This window comes from Phacochoerus africanus, chromosome 7 (assembly GCF_016906955.1).
Source record: "Phacochoerus africanus isolate WHEZ1 chromosome 7, ROS_Pafr_v1, whole genome shotgun sequence".
Taxonomy (NCBI): domain Eukaryota; kingdom Metazoa; phylum Chordata; class Mammalia; order Artiodactyla; family Suidae; genus Phacochoerus; species Phacochoerus africanus.
Genome location: NC_062550.1, coordinates 5677020 through 5692893, shown reverse-complemented (window position 1 = coordinate 5692893; position 15874 = coordinate 5677020). Strand labels below are relative to the sequence as shown.

The 15874-nt window shown below is 57.4% G+C and overlaps 1 protein-coding gene across 1 annotated transcript; it reads left to right on the top strand.

Annotated features, from left to right (window-relative positions):
* Positions 1–956: 956 nt before the first annotated feature.
* TSPO (translocator protein) lies at positions 957–12604 on the top strand. The gene is made up of 4 exons (XM_047786053.1): positions 957–1027; positions 9377–9587; positions 11710–11848; positions 12194–12604. The coding sequence occupies exons 2-4, from the start codon at positions 9406–9408 to the stop codon at positions 12380–12382; spliced, it is 510 nt and encodes a 169-aa protein (XP_047642009.1). The 5' UTR covers positions 957–1027; positions 9377–9405; the 3' UTR covers positions 12383–12604.
* Positions 12605–15874: the final 3270 nt, after the last annotated feature.

Sequence of the window (15874 nt, the reverse complement as noted above, 5' to 3'; positions counted from 1 at the left end):
GACCACGGCCTAGGAGAAGCACGCACAGTTCCCCTTGGCCCCCCAGAAACCAGTTTGGGCACCTGTGGTTCCCTTATGTGGGGCGGGGGGCGGGGGGCCCTGCCTGGCCACGTTAACCAGGGGCTGCAACAGGCCCTGGGCTATAGTAATAAAGCAACACGTGCAGGGTGTTCCCAGATTTGACTAGGCATGAGGTTGGGGGTTTGATCCCTGGCCTTGCTCAGTGGGTTAAGGATCTGGCGTTGCCGTGAGCTATGGTGTAGGTTGCAGACGGCAGCTTGGATCCTGCATTGCTGTGGCTGTGGTGTAGGCCAGCTGCTGTAGTTCTAATTTGACCTCTTGCCTGGGGGAATCCATATGCCATGCGTGAGGCCCTAAAAAAGCAAAAAAAAAAAAAAAAAAGCACGTACAGATGAAGAGGTGGGGTGCTCAAGGCTGGACATGCTGTCCCATCAAGGTGACCCTGGCAAACTGGAGGCCAGCTCTGGGCTGTGAGGATCCGTGGGTGCCAGGCGTCTGTGGTATCCTCCTTAGTCCCACGATGTTGCACCCACTTTACAGATGAGGAGATGGGGGCAGAGAGCTGGCCACAAAGCGGCTAAGCCAGGACTAAGGGGAGTGCTACCTCCTGCCCGGGGGCAACAAGTAAAGCCAAAGTGTGCTTCTCCGGAGGTGGGGGGCCAGGGCTGCGGTGCCGGAGGACGTTCAGGGCTTTGCCATCAGGCCACGTCATTCCCCTCTCTGAGATCAGTCTCTGCGGTCCCAATTTACAGATGGGAAAAATGAGGCTCAAGAGAAGCGACCTGCCTGCAGCACTGGCTGGGTCCGCCCATCGCAGCGGTCATGCTGAGAGGGAGAAGACCCGACCAGGGAGCACCCAAACTTCCAGCCAGGTCGGGCGGGGCCTCGAGGACGGGGCGGGGTGTCCTGGGCGGGGCCTCGAGGGCGGGGCGGGGCGGGGCGGGCCCGGGCCGCGGCCGCCACCTCCGCCGCGCAGTACCCTTCCCGGAGCGAGTCCTTGTCGCTGGTGAGTGGAGACCGGGCGCCGAGGGCGTGGCGGACAGGGGGCTGCGCGGGAGAGACCCCCCCTCCCTCCGACAGCGCCTGCCCGCCGGCGCGGGGCACCAAGGGAAACTGCGGCGGGAGGTGGCGGGGATGGAGGGGGTGGCCGCGGGGCAGCGCTAGGGACCGAGCCATCGGGTCGGCCCCCAGGGGCGACAAAAAGTGACCCCAACCCTGGTCTCCGCGGTCGTTGCTCCTACGCAGCCGGATTCCAGCGGGATTGGGGGCGCGGAAGGGGGAAACTTGGGGAACCCCGCCCCGCCACACCCCGCGCGGGAAACAGAGCGGCGGGAGGGGCCGGACACCCCCCTTCCCGCTTATTCCGTAGCTGAGCGGCCCTGGGCGGGCCACCTCAACCGGGTACCCCAAGGATCACAAAATGCTAGGGAGACTGACATTGATCCACTCTTGATGCACTTGAGACACCCCATTTCTAGAGGAGGAAACCCAGGCCGGATAGGGGAGGTTATTTGTCCAAAGCGAGTTAATGCCCCGCGGAGACTTAGGACCGCATCCCCAGATCCCTGTCCAGTGCTCAGGCGCATCACAGCCTGCACGGAGCCCAGTGTGGGCGGAGCAGCCCCTGGGACTTGCCTGTCCCCTGCCTCTGCTGCATAGGAACTCGGAGCACGGGTGGGAGGGGTCGTGGTGTTACCTGAAAACTGGGTTCGTCTTGGGTGTCTTTGCCTAAAGACACAACCAAGCCAAAGTGCAGGAGAAAAGGAAGGATTTGCTACCTGCAAGAAATAAGGAGAACAAGGCGGGGGGAGGGGGGGGGTCCTCTCCCAAAGCAGTGTCTCCCCAGACAACAAAACCTGGGAAATTTTAAGCTAAGAGTGCATACATATTCATGAGGGGGTTTGGCTGGCGTATGTATTTTCACGGGGGCTTGAGCAGAGGAGAATTCTGCATAGAATTGGGGCAAAGGCCTACAGAGTCCAAGTTTCAGTTGACTGGAGGGTCAGCAAAGATCAACATCTTGTCCCTTAGGCGTTCCCGTCGTGGCGCAGTGGTTAACGAATCCAACTAGGAACCATGAGGTTGTGGGTTCGGTCCCTGCCCTTGCTCAGTGGGTTAAGGATCCGGTGATGCTGTGAGCTGTGGTGTGGGTCGCAGACACGGCTGGGATCCAGCGTTGCTCTGGCTCTGGCGTAGGCTGGTGGCTCCAGCTCCAATTAGACCCCTAGCCTGGGAACCTCCACATGCCGTGGGAGCAGCCCTAGAAAAGGCAAAAAGACAAAAAGACGAAAAAAAAAAAACAAAAAACCTTGTCCCTTAGTTTCCAGTTGATTTGGTGGTTGAGCACTGCAAGGAGTTTAAATTCTGCAAAACAGCTCAAACACGTGCGTGCTTCAAGCTAACCTTTGCCATTGAGACAGAACTGGGAGTCTTCATAACTGATTTATGATCTTCGCTCTTGTTCACCTCTTTTGCCTGGTAACAATCTTGCTTTCATTCCCTTAAGATCATTATTACTGATACAGATGTGACAAAAAAAAAAATCGTTATTACTGAGACCTGTTCAAGAGTGAGCAGTGTGGCCAGCCTTTGATTACAAAATGGCTTAGGCCTAAAAATGTCTTCTCTTGTGTCCAGAAAGCCATGCCTGGGTCTCTTTCTTGGGGGACCCTCTACTCTGTCTCCTAACTGTCTGCTGTGAACACACTGTTGAGTGTCAGGGTTAGCTGGGCAGATGCCTGTGGTCTGGCCTGGGTTGGGACTGGCCTGCCCACACATGACTGTACCTGGTACCAGCTACGTGCGCTGGAATGGACGGCCAGAGGGGCAGGACTTGAGCTCCCCTACGGATGTGTGACTGAGGCTGCTCCCAAAGGGTCATTACAGGGAGAGGATGCTAGAGGAGGCAGCGTACAAGGAGCACCGCCCAGGGTGCCCGGCACACAGCAGGCCCACGGCCAAAAGACTCAGCGGCCAGAATGTGGGCCAAAAGCCCAGGAGTCTGTGGGGCAGAGGGGACTCCACCCCCTCCACCTTCCACCCCCACACTGGGCAGCAGTGTTGCTCCCAGAAGCAGTAGCCCTTGTCCACTAGTCGGGAAAGAAGCTGAGAAGAAAGGAAAGGGAAACTGCCCCCCGGGTCACAGAGCAGGGCAGCTGGGGTTCAAACGCTGTGGTCTGACTCCAAAGCACTGCTTCCTCCGCAGTGCCCGGGGCCCACTTTCTCTGCCTGGGGTGCGAGCGTGTGCGTGTGTGTGTGTCCACATTTGTGTCTGGCTGTGACGGAATGGTATCCGGCTGAATCTGCCAGAAACTGTTAACAGTGACTGGCTCAGTCTGGGGAGGGGTGGGACCGATGGGGGGGGGGAAGCCCACTTTTTGGACTTTCCATTCTTTTGTTTCTGACTCTTATTTCTATTTTCTTATACTTGGCTTATGATTGTGCAAGCAGTGCCTGAGCAAGCGCTAGGGCTTCAAAATCATCGTTCTCCAGAAAGCCAATTGCCCTTTGTCACCCCCTGCCCCCCCATCCGAGACCGCCAGGATGGAGGTCCTTGCAGGCGTGTCGTCTGTTACACTGGCTACATTCATAATGAAAACGGTTAACAGAGATTTTTATGAAGAGGATTAGCTCTGAGTCTTTTAAAAAGAAAAGAAAAAAAAAAAGATCCTTAAATCAAGTCCCTGGAACCACGGTGGTGGCTTGAAGGAGATAAAGGCCCAGGATGAGCTGCGTACAGAGGGGAAGGAGGGGAGCCCTGGGCCCTGAAGGCTTCTGGGATGAGCCTGAAGTGCCTTGTGGGGTGAAAGGGGAAGCTGAGAGAGGGACGGTGACACAGCTGTCATTGTCATCATGGTGACTGGCTGTGTGGCCCAGAGGGGAGGCCAGCTGACGCCCAGATCAGGGACTGGAGGAGTGTCGTGGGTTTTGGGGTCACCCAGACCTGGAAAGTTCTGTGACTCCTTGTGCCTCAGTTTCTTCATCTGGAAAGTGGGGATGGGAGTTCCCGTCGTGGCGCAGTGGTTAACGACTGGTTCCGCGCATGGTTCCGTCTAGGAACCATGAAGTTGCAGGTTTGATCCCTGGCCTTGCTCAGTGGGTTAAGGATCCGGCATTGCCATGAGCTGTGGTGTAGGTCTCATGCAGATTGGATCCCCGCTTTGCTGTGGTTGTGGCATAGGCCGGCAGCTACAGCTCTGATTACACCCCTAGCCTAGGAACCTCCATATGCCATGGGAGCAGCCCTAGAAAAGGCAAAAAGAAAAATAAATAAATAAATAAATAAATAAAGTGGGGTTGGTGATGAGTCCACCGTGGTGGCCGAGAGGCTGTGTGACTCAGGGCCCTGCAGAGAAGCAGCGGGCCCCTCCTCTGCGGCTGCTGGGAAGAGTAAGTGAAACAGGAGTTCCTACTGTAGCTCAGCGGTAACAAACCCAACTAGTATCCATGAGGATGTGGGTTCGATCCCTGGCCTCACTGAGTGGGTTAAAAAAAATCCAGCATTGCCGAGAGCTGTGGTGTAGCTTGCAGACATGGCTCAGATCCCGAATTGCTGTGGCTGTGGTGTAGGCTGGCAGCTGCAGCTCCAGTTGACTCCTTGCCTGAGAACCTCCACATGCCGAGGGTGTGGCCCTGAAAAGACAACAACGGCAACAAAGAGTAAGTGAAGCAAAGGTGACCTGAGATGAGCCCAGTCTGGCCCTCTGCCAAGTCTCCACCCCCGTTGTTCACTTCCCAGCGGCCTAGAACCTTCTGACCCCAGGTCCTGAGCGCCCCCCCCTGCCCTGCTTGGCCTCTGTCTCAGAGGCCTCCCTGTCGGTGGCCCAGGCCGGAGGTGGCCCAGGGTGGGGCCTTTTGTGAAGCATTTTCACCCACTGAGTGTCCAGTGACCGACTGGCTGACGTTTTCCCGGCCTTGGGTCTGCGCCACGTGGCTGCTGATGCTTCTGGGGGCATGAGCGGCCCCCGTACTGACCCCCACGCCCCCTGGTCTCCATTGCGCCTCCCCAGGGTCCCATGAAGCAGGCGGGGAGGTCGTGCCCACCTGACATGGGGGGAAACTGGGGCCCAAAGAGGCGCTGTGGCCCGGGTTCACCAAGAAAATTGGAGGCAGAGCCGAGAATTGGGCTCTTAGTCACCTTCTGCCTGAAACAGAAATAAAGGGGAGTCCCCGTCATGGTGCAGCGGGAACGAATCCAACTAGTATCCATGAGAATTCAGGTTCAAGCTCTGGCCCCGCTCAGTAGGTTAAGGATCCAGCATTGCTGTGAGCCATGGTGTAGCTCACAAATGCGGCTCGGATCCTGTGTTGTTGTGGCTGTGGTGTAGGCCGGCAGCTGCAGCTCAGATTGGACCCCTAGTCTGGGAACCTCCATATGCTGCAGGTGTGGCCCTAAAAAGCAAAAAAAAAAAAAAAAAAAAAAAAAAAAGAAAGAAAGAAAGAAAGAAAGAAAAAGAAATCAAGGGCAGGTAGGCGGCTTTGCTCCTCTGTCTGAGCTCCTTTCTTGGCCTTCTGCACTCCCCGGCCCTCCCCGACCCTCCCTGGGGCCCCATCGCAGAGCGGATCTCTCTGGCCTGCCTGGGCCAGCTGCCCTGCCCAGCCCTGCCCAGCGTGACTCAGCTTGGCGGGTCCCCTAATCGAGTGATTCGGGAACCTGGCAGTCCCCACGAGGCCCCAGGAAGCTCCCTGCCTGGGCTCTCTCCCCGCAGGGCCTCTGACCCACCTGTTTTCTGACCCTCAGCCTGGGCAGACCCTCCCACCCCCTTGGCCAGGGGCACTTGAATGTGGGCCATGCAAGCAGGAAGTGCGGGCAGGAGCCGTGGGCCCTGCTCTGTCACTGTGGCCCTGGGAGGGCCACCACCCCCTGGTGGGCCTCCGTTTGTTCTGTACCGCAAGGGGCTGGGGTGCGGGACCCTGCGGATGGATCAGCGGGCACACTGAGGATTCTGCCCACAAAACCTTGGGGACAAGTATGGACACAGGCTATGATGTGGGTGACTCTTGAAAACACGCTCAGTGAAAGAAGCCAGACCCCAAAGGGCACAAATTGTATGAATGCATTTTTGTGAAATGTCCAGAAGGTAAATCCACAGAGACAGAAAGCGGGGTACTGGTGGCCAGGCACTGGGAGTGGGGGAGGCGGGAGGAGTGCCCGCTCATGGGGAGCGGGTCTTTGGGGTGATGGGAACATCTTGGAACTTGATCTAGAAGGTTGCGCGACATTAGGCATGTGTCAAATGCCACTGAGTCCTGCACCGTAAAGTGATTCATCTTGTTCTTTGACTTTCATTCCATTTAATCAAAAACAATAGGAAATAAAAAACAATAGCCACTGGGGTGGCAGAGCAGGAGGGATGTGCTGAGAGTGGAGGCTCCAAGGGGCCTTGGTGGCAGGTGGGGCGTCTGGGGCCCGGGCTGGGGGGCAGGGACCCTGCAGGGGGGAGTATGTTGAGAAAAAATACGGGCTGTGCAACGTCAGGTCCAAACCAGGATCCTTTTCTTTAATGCTTTTTTTTTTTTTTGGTCGTTTTAGGGCCACAGCCACTGCCTATGGAAGTTCCCAGGCTATGGGTCGACTCAGAGCTGTAGCCACCAGCCTATACTGCCACCGCCACAGCAACACCAGATGGGAGCCGCTTCTGCTCACGGCAACACCGGGTCCTTAACCCACTGAGCAAGGACAGGGATGAAACCTGCAACCTCATGGATACTAGTCAGGTTCTTAACCCACTGAGCCCCAGTGGGAACTCGTAAGGCTTCGTTTTGAGCTACTTTTAGACTTGCTGCAGAGGTGATGCAGTGTGCCCACCCGCACACCTTCCATCCAGCTTCCCCTCATGGAACTGGGACCCTAACTCCACGCGGGTGATCCCCATTTGTGTGCTTCGTTGTGGCATCAGTCCAGGAGGCCACACTGCGTTTAGCTGTGGTTTTTCTTCCATCGTCTGCCGTAGGTGATATGTCCCTTCATCCGTCCTTCCTTGCCTTTCATGGCCTTGACCCTTTTGAAGCGTGCAGCTCAGGTATTGACTTGTCAAGTTCGCTCCGTCTGGCGTCGTGTCATCCTCTCATGATTGGACTGGGGTTTGCCCCTGGGATGAGAACACCAGGGCGAGGAGTTCCTATGGAGGCTCAGCAGGTTAAGAACCAGACTAGTATTCATGAGGATGCGGGTTTGATCCCCGGCCTTGCTCAGTGGGTTAAGGATCCGGCATTGCTGCAAGGGGTGGCGCAGGTCGGCGATGCAGCTCAGATCCCGCATTGCTGCGGCTGTGGTGTAGGCCAGCAGCTGCAGCTCCAGTTCGACCCTTAGTCTGGGAACTTCCATGTGCGGCAGGTGCAGCTGTAAAAAGAGAGAGAAAGAGAGAGAGGAAGAGAGGAAGGAAGAAAAAGAAAATGTGGACGATGACGTCAAGGTGATGATCCTGAATCCCACGGCCAAGTGCAGCCTTAGACTCCAAACTACCCGCTTATGGAGGGGCCCTGGGCAGCACCTCCCATGGCTCTGCACCCCTGGTGGGCGGATGGGATAAGGTGGGCCCCCCCCCCCCCCAGGATGAGGATTGAGGGACAGTGTTCAGGTTGGGGCTGGGCCTGGGCCAGGCTCACAGCCACGCCCCCAGGAAATGCTAGCTTTCTGCTGGAGGCTAACATGCTCAGGCATTTGTTAGTCTTTAAATGCATATCTTGGAGTTCCTGCTGTGGCTCAGTGGTTAACGAACCTGACTAGTAACCATGGGGTTGTGGGTTCGATCCCTGGCCTTGCTCAGTGGGTTAAGGATCCGGTGTTGCCGCGAGCTGTGGTATAGCTCGCAGATGTGGCTTGGATCCCGCGTTGCTGTGGCTGTGGTGTAGGCTGACAGCTGTAGCTCCGATTGGACCCTTAGCCTGGGAACTTCCATATGCTGTGGGTGCGGCCCTAAAAAAACAAAAGACCAAAAATAAAATCAAATGCATGTCCTTGTTATCTATCTTTTGCTAAAATTGGGATCCTTCTTAGTCAATTTTATATTGTGCTTTCTCTACTTAAGGTTGTATTGAGGACAATTTTCACATTGTTAAAGAGTCTTCCGAGGAGTTCTCCTGGGGTCTTATATGAGTATCATTTCGTTTAACCAAAAACAATAGGCAATAAAAACTGCAGTGCCCTAAGGCAGTGGCTTCAGGCTCCTGTGTTGTCACTGCAGGGGCTCCCGTGGTTCCTGTGGCGCGGGTTTGATCCCTGGCCTGGGAACTTCCACATGCCACAGGCACGGCCGAAAATAAAACTACAATAAAATAAACATTTGGATTTGGGGGTTGAGGCTTCCTTAACGGTGCCCAGTGTTGGCACTGAGGTTGCTTCTGCATTTCTTGGAGCTCCGCAGAGCCCCAGGCCAGCTGCTGCCCCTTCTGCCCCTAGTAGCCTTCGCCCTTTGCTCCGAAGCCCCACAGACTCCCCACTGCCTCCAGATGGGCACTGCCTCTTCCTGGCACTGGCGGCCCCATCCACGCCCGCTGGCCTGCCTCGAGCCTCCCCCCATCCCCCACTCCGAGCACGTCCCCTCCTGGGTCCCCAGGAGGAAGGGCTCCTTGTCCTTCCAGCACCATCTTCTGTCTGATCCCGGGTCTGGGTGCCCTTGCTGAGGCCTCAGCCTCTTCTGCTGCCCAGCCCCCACCTAGCAGGCCGTGCTGCCACTTTGCTGAGCCAAGTGGCTGTGCGACTTCTTATCTCCTACAGACACCCCTGGCTTCTCCAACTAGAGTCACGGCGTGTTGGCAGGACCCTGGTCCCGTCATTTTGTGATGGGGAAACCGAGGCCCTGTGGGGGGTGCCGACAGACTGGGGGTCCCACAGCAGGTCCAGGCAGAGCTGGTTCCCGACGCCAGCCTGTAGCCCCCCTTACTGTGTGGCTGGACTCAGCGCCAATGAACCCAGCTTGCCTGGAACCTCAAACATTGCCGGGCCTTTAGTAGATCCTCAGTGGAGACTTGGGCTGCCAGGCAAGGGCCGTGGCCAACGAGCATAATGGAGAGACTGGGTGCCCTTTGCCCCTGTCCTGGGGGCTCCAGCCCTGGCAGTGCAGCACCCAAGCCTGGAACAGAGGCCTTTCTTTTTTCTTTTTCTTTTTTTTGGCCGGGATGGAACCTGCATCCTAGTGCTCCCAAGATGCCACTGGACCCGTTGCACCGCAGCGGAAACTCTGACCAGGCCTTTCTTGCCCTGAGCCCTGCCAGACTCTCAGAGCCGCTGAGGGGCCCTCACCAGCCTTAAGCACTTGACTGTCCCTTCCCGCCCACCACCTCCGTGGTCCTGGGTATCAGGGAGGGACCAGCTTTTCCCCGCCTCTCACCCTAGCCCTGTCTTCTCTTCCAGAGCTTTCCAGAACAGCAGCTGCAGCAGCAATGGCCCCACCCTGGGTGCCCGCTGTGGGCTTCACGCTGGTGCCCAGCCTGGGGGGCTTCCTGAGCTCGCGCAATGTCCTCGGAAAGGGCCTCCAGTGGTACGCCGGCCTGCAGAAGCCCTCGTGGCACCCGCCGCACTGGACACTGGCCCCCATCTGGGGCACACTCTACTCGGCCATGGGGTAGGTGGGCGTGGGACTGGCCTGTCCACCTGCAGGCGGGGAGCGGGAGGCCCAGGCCCGAGGGCAGAGCTTCTCCTCCCGACCTGGAACGGTCCGGGTCTTCCTGGGGCAGCCGGCACCGTTTCCCGGTGGGTTTGGCCAGCGAGGTAGAGAAAGCCCGTTGGTTACACAACCAGAATTTTTCCTCTGGGGCCTCGTGGGAAGGGCGGGTCACTGGCACTCTGGCTGTTTTCCCCACTGGAGGGTGAGGCCGGCTCAGTGTGTAAAGTTCAGACGTGTCCATATGGAGGCTTCCAAGATCAATAGCAGAGACAACAGCCGCAGTCATAGTAGCTGCCATTTGTTGAGCATCTACTCAGTGCCAGGCTTTGTCTCGGCTAATTTTGACAGGGGACCTCCCAAGGACACAGGTCTCCCAGGAATTGCCATTGGGGAAAAGCAGGACTGGGTAAGGGGGTGCCCCCTGGTGGCTGCATTGGGAACCACACCCAGGAGACAGGTCGGCTTCCCTCTCTCTTCTGGAAGGATCCCCGAACCCCGTAGGCTGGTTCTCTGCCAGCCCAGTGTGGGGTGGGACTGCAGGTGCCAGCACCCAGGGTGCAAGAAACAGACATCAGGCTGATGCCCCAGAGTTTCGATGGGAATATGATGGCCCTCGGAATCTGGGTGTCACCTGGACCCCACCCTCTGCCCTGCCCAGAACGGCTGCAGCTCTTCCTGCATCCTGCTTTCTCCTCTCCATCCTGGCCCAGGCACCACTGTTTGTGCCTCCTCTTGCTCCAGCCTCTGGGCCTCCCCACCGCCACCGAGATCCCGATAGAACATAAAGCCAAAGCCTCTCTTTTCAGAAGCCTGGCAGGCTCCCCCTGGCCCTGATAAGGTCAAACCCTCACAGGGTGAAGAGCCCAGGCCGTGATCTTAGACCACCTGGGTTCGAATCCTGACTCTTCTCTTGACCGCCAGCCCAGCACTTTACCCCTCTGGGCCTCAGTTTCTGCACCTGTAAGAAGGGGTATTAGCACTGGCCCCCTCAGGGCATTATCATGAGAATGAAGTTAATGCTTGGAAAGAGCTAGAGCACATGTAATTGCTGGAGGGCATTAGCTATGGTTATTGGCGGTGGCATTGTTCCCCTTGTGACCCTAAGAGCTCCCGGCGCCTCCCACCCCCCCAATGCCAGACCTCAACGGTAACACAGGCTGACTCAGGGCCTCATGCCGCCAAGCCTTTGCTGCCACCCCTGGCAAACTCATATTCAAACTTTAAGGCCCAGTCCAAATGTCCCATCCGGTTCACTTAGCATACCTTAAGTGCTTCCCCCTCTAAGGCACTGATGATGATAATGACGTCTGATATTTATTGAGTGTCCAGGTCCTACCCTAGGCACTGCCAATGTTTTTGTTTGTTTTGTTTTGCTTTTTAGGGCCGCACCCGTGGCATACGGAGCTTCCCAGGCTAGGGGTTGAATTGGAGCTGCAGCTGCCAGCCTACACCCCAGCCATAGCAATGCAGGATCCGAGCTGGGTCTGCGACCTACACCACAGCTCACGTCAACACCAGATCCTTAACCCTCTGAGCAAGGCCAGGGATTGAACCTGCAACCTCATGAATGCCAGTCATATCTGTTAACCGTTGAGCCACGACGAGAACTCCCATTGTATTTTTTTATTTTTTTGTTTTTTTTTTGTTTTTTGCTTTTTTAGGGCTGTACCTGTGGCATATGGAAGTCCCAGGCTAGGGGTCGAATCAGAGCTACAGCTGCTGGCCTACACCACAGCCACAGCCACACCAGATCCGAGCTCGAGTGCGACCTATACCACAGCTCACGGCAACGCCAGATCCTTAACCCACTGAGCAGGGCCAGGGATCCAACACGCATCCTCATGGATATTAGTCGGGTTTGTTCCTGCTGAGATACAAAGGAAGTCCTGCCAATCTGTTAACTAGAATCCTTATAGCAAACCCTGTGAGAAACAAAGGCCCAGACAGGTTAAGCAACTTTCCTGAGGTCACACAGCAGTCAGAGGCAGGGCATGCCTGGGCCGTCACTGTGTCGTCCCTTTGCTGCGGGGAGGCTCCTGGCCTCTTCTGTGGGTGCCCTGACCAGCAGCCTCTGTTTCAGGTATGGCTCCTACATGATCTGGAAAGAGCTGGGGGGCTTCTCGGAGGAGGCTGTGGTTCCTCTGGGCCTCTACGCTGGGCAGCTGGCTCTGAACTGGGCATGGCCTCCCCTCTTCTTTGGCGCCCGACAAATGGGTTGGGTAAGTGTGGCCTTGCCTTATCTCCCTGGTCCCTGGAGGTGGCCCCTCCCTTGGGGACATGGGACATCCCAGCCCAGACAGGGTCAGGTTGAAGCTGGATGGGGTTGCCAGCTTGGGCTTAGGGACCCCCCAATACACCTGGTGCTGTGCACCCCCGCACACAGCGTGTCAGACAGGGTGATTCTTCCCATTTTACAGACGAGGAAACTGAGGCAGAGGAGGGGGAGGGGCTTGGCCGGGCCACTTAGGGCGGGATGCAGTGTTCCCTCAGGCCCAGTGGCGGTGGGCCCTGTGGGTACCCAGAGCCTCAGGCCTCCCTGTCCTCCCTCCTCTGTGTCCCCGCAGGCCCTGGTGGACCTCGTGCTGACGGGTGGAGTGGCAGCAGCCACGGCGGTGGCCTGGTATCAGGTGAGCCCTCTGGCCGCCCGCCTGCTGTACCCCTACCTGGCCTGGCTGGCCTTCGCGGCCACGCTCAACTACTGCGTGTGGCGGGACAACCAGGGCCGCCGTGGTGGCCGCCGGCCCTCGGAGTGAGAGTGCCCCGGCCTCCAAGGACCGCAGCCGCTGCATGTCCAGTGTTGCCGGTGACGGTGGCCCCTGGGCTGCCTGTCTGTCTGGTCTCAGCCCAGGGGGTCACCAGCCGATTCAGAGGTGCTCCAGGCTGAGCTCCTGCCCCAGAAACAGCGTCCCGCGCTTTCTGCACTGCTTGCTCTCAGAATGTGGAATTTTATAAGCCAAATAAAGTTTTTAACCTCCTGGCAGTGGCCTTTTCGCTTGGGTGGGACCCCTGGCCGTGGGTGGGTGAGGGGCTCGTCCTCTTGCTGGGTCTGTCTGGGCTGTGACGGCCAGACGAGGCTGGATCAGCCAGAGCCTCCCTACACATCTCGGGACCTTCCAAGACCCCGTCGAGGGGAGGTGGCCTGCACGGGGTGGAGCAGGTGACACTGGCCAGCCGAGCGCAGGCGGCAGGTGTGGGCTTCAGCTGAGGGAGAAGGCGCTGTCCACTGCCTACATATCCTCAAAACTCAGCCCAGGTGCAGTCAGCCTGGTCCAATGGCCCCAGGCTCTGCTCGGGCCCCAAGTGTGGTCCTCCACTGGCCTCAGCCAGGGTGGGGCTGTGCCCGGAGCAGGCAACACTGACCAGCCTGTCCCTTGGGTGTGCGGATGCATGGCAGCCTGGCTCCAGCAGGGGCAGATGCCCCATCTGGGAGGGGACATCAGAGGCAGTACTGGCCGGGCCCCTCCCCCGCCCACAGTTCCTGCCTCCCAGGCACCCTTGACGGCTCGGACCCCTAGGACCAGCCTGGTCCAGGCTGCTGGGCTTTTTGGCGCCTGTCTGTTTTGGTGGTTGAACAAGTGATTTCAAATTAAGCACATGTCCACATTTAAAGCGCACACTCATCTTAGCAGGCCAGGGGTTTCGCAGCTTCTCCCTCTCACCCCGCCTCCCCGTCCTCGTGTTCAGACACCACTTAACAGTGTGAAATGCTCGGGGAGATGGACAGACAGCTTGCCTCATTCTTCTGAGAATGGAATTCATTTTTTGTTTTTGTCTTTGTTTATTTCTGGCTGCAGCGTGGCATATGGAAGTTCCCAGGCCCGAGATTGAGTCCAAGCCACAGGTCTGACCTACACAACGCTGGATCTCTGACCCACTGTGCCAGGCTGGGGATCCAACCCACAACTCCACCGCAACAGTCAGATTCTTAACCCACTGCACCATGGCAGGAACTCCAGATTTCTGTCTTTTTTTTCTTTTTTTCTTCTTTCAACTGCACCTGGAAGTTCTTGGGCCAGGGATTGAATCTGAGCCGGAGCTGCCAACCAATGGCACAGCCACAGCAATGCCAGATTCTTAACCCACGGTGCCAGGCCAGGGATCAAACCGGCGCCTCCACGGAGACAAGCTGGATCATTAACACAATTGGCTGCAGTAGGATCTCCGCATTCTTCTGAGAGAAGGGGCAACTCTTTCTGTGGCTGTCACTTCGCCCACACTCGACTCGGGGGGCATGTCACGTCCCACACAGAGTATCCAGCAGCTATACAGCCACAAGTCCTCAGCTGAGCCTCCGGCCAGCATCCTGTCTTCCTGATGCTTGTCAGCGCAGAAGGGTCACACGGAGAACTCTGCACATCCTTTTAATTTAATTAATTTATTTAGGCTGCGCCTGCAGCATGCGGAAGTCCTCAGGCCAGGGATTGAACCTGTGCCACAGCAGCGACAATGCTGGATCCTTAACCTACTGGGCCAGGTTAATTTATTTGTAAAGTTCTCCAAGATGGCCAAGGGTACCCCTCCAAGTGTCACAGGCACCCGTGTGCCTGCTAGACGTAGCACCGAGCCTTCCGGAATCTTCTCGGTGGTGCTTATACAGACCGCTTGGAGTCCATCCCATACCTTTGTGGCTTTGTTCCTTTCTAGCCACATCCCACCTCCTTCCTACCGGCCACCAAAAACATGCACGGCCATAGAAACACCTGGCGAACGGGCCTTTAGATCTTGTGGCTGCCCCTCCGGACCCTGCAAGATGAAACCCTGCCTCTCCTGTGCCAGGAGATGCTGCCATGTCCGTGCCTCGCCACGGAAGAGCTGCCACACTAGGGCGGGTTTACGCGGCTGTAGAGCATCCGTGGGGTCATCGTCTTTCACTGTCAGCCTCTCGAGCTCTACCTTCCGGATTTCTTCAGTGTCACCCCACAGACCGATGAAGCAATTACTGCTGCTACTGGGACCCCTCCCATCAACTCCAAATGTCTGATGCTCTCAGATTCTGGCTTTCGATAAGTTATTTCTTAATGCAGAGCAAGACGGGGACCGGAACGACCTTCTATTTGGAAGAACAGGAACCCTCTCCCTTGCACGGAGTGGCCTCATCTTCCCCAGTGGTGGAGGCCCCCCCTGATGGCCCTCCTGGGAGTAGGGGGGGTGCCCCATTTTCACTGATCAAGGGTTCAAGGACATGTAGAATTGGGGAACAGCACGTTTATCACGAAGGAAAGCCCGGATCACGTGGTGCTCTGAGCCCGGCGACTGTGCGGAGTCCACTAGGTTGCTCTGGGCAACCAGGTTCCAAGTGAAGCAGGAACAAGCAGGATCAAGCGTGGCTCCTGAGCGGCACCTGGATGAACAACCCCTCCTGATGAGCGTGGCGAGGACGCCGGCCCGGGTGTCTGGGGCCCTTGCTTTTTTTTCTTTTTTGGTCTTTTTAGGGCCGCACCTGCAGCATATGGAATTTCCCAGGCTAGGGGTCCAATTGGAGCTGCAGCTGTGGGCCTACACCACTGCCACAGCCAACAACGGATCCAAGCTGTGTCTGTGACTTACAGCACAGCTGTGGCAACGCCAGATCCTTAACCCACTGAGTGAAGCCAGGGATCAAACCTGCATCCTCATGGATACTCTGCTTCTTAACCTGCTGGGTCACAACAGCAGCTTTGCCTTCCTCATGTTTTAACCTCCAAAAACCACCAGGGGGCGTCACTGTGCTCCATGCACCATCAATTCTGCCCTGTGGGCTTAGGGTCTGGAGTGTGCCCCCCCCCCCCCCATGAAGAAACAGGCTTGGAGGGAGTTCCCTCCCCCAGGCCCCCAGGTGTCAGGGCCAGAAACCAGACTTCAGGGCTCACGGATGCTGGTTATGATGCTGCAATGAGCCTCTCAGCTCCACATTTGGCCCCACCGTGCCCTGCTCTGAAATGGAACGAGCGCTAGGAAATCAAGCTTTGGGCTAGAGAACCGCTACCGTCTGAGAATTTGCATCCTCAGGTTCGTGCCCCGAAATCCTCACCCCGTGTGATGGTTACTGGTGGGGCCCCTATGAGGCGATTAGGTCAAAAGGGCGGGGCCCCACGAACAGGACTAGTGCCCAGAAGGCTCCAGAAAGCCCCCTTGCCCCTTCCACCACGTGAGGGCACAGCGAGGCCGGCCGACCACGAGCCAAGAAGAGGCCCTCACTGCCCACCTCAGGCACCAGACCTACTGGCCCCTTGACCCTGGGACATCCCAGCCTCCCAACAGCGAGG

Coding starts and splice junctions, on each gene's coding strand:
- TSPO (XM_047786053.1), top strand. CDS start 9,406: ATGGCCCCACCCTGGGTGCCCGCTGTGGGCTTCACGCTGGTGCCCAGC. Junction 9,588..11,709: donor ACACTCTACTCGGCCATGGG/GTAGGTGGGCGT, acceptor CCTCTGTTTCAG/GTATGGCTCCTACATGATCT. Junction 11,849..12,193: donor GCGCCCGACAAATGGGTTGG/GTAAGTGTGGCC, acceptor GTGTCCCCGCAG/GCCCTGGTGGACCTCGTGCT.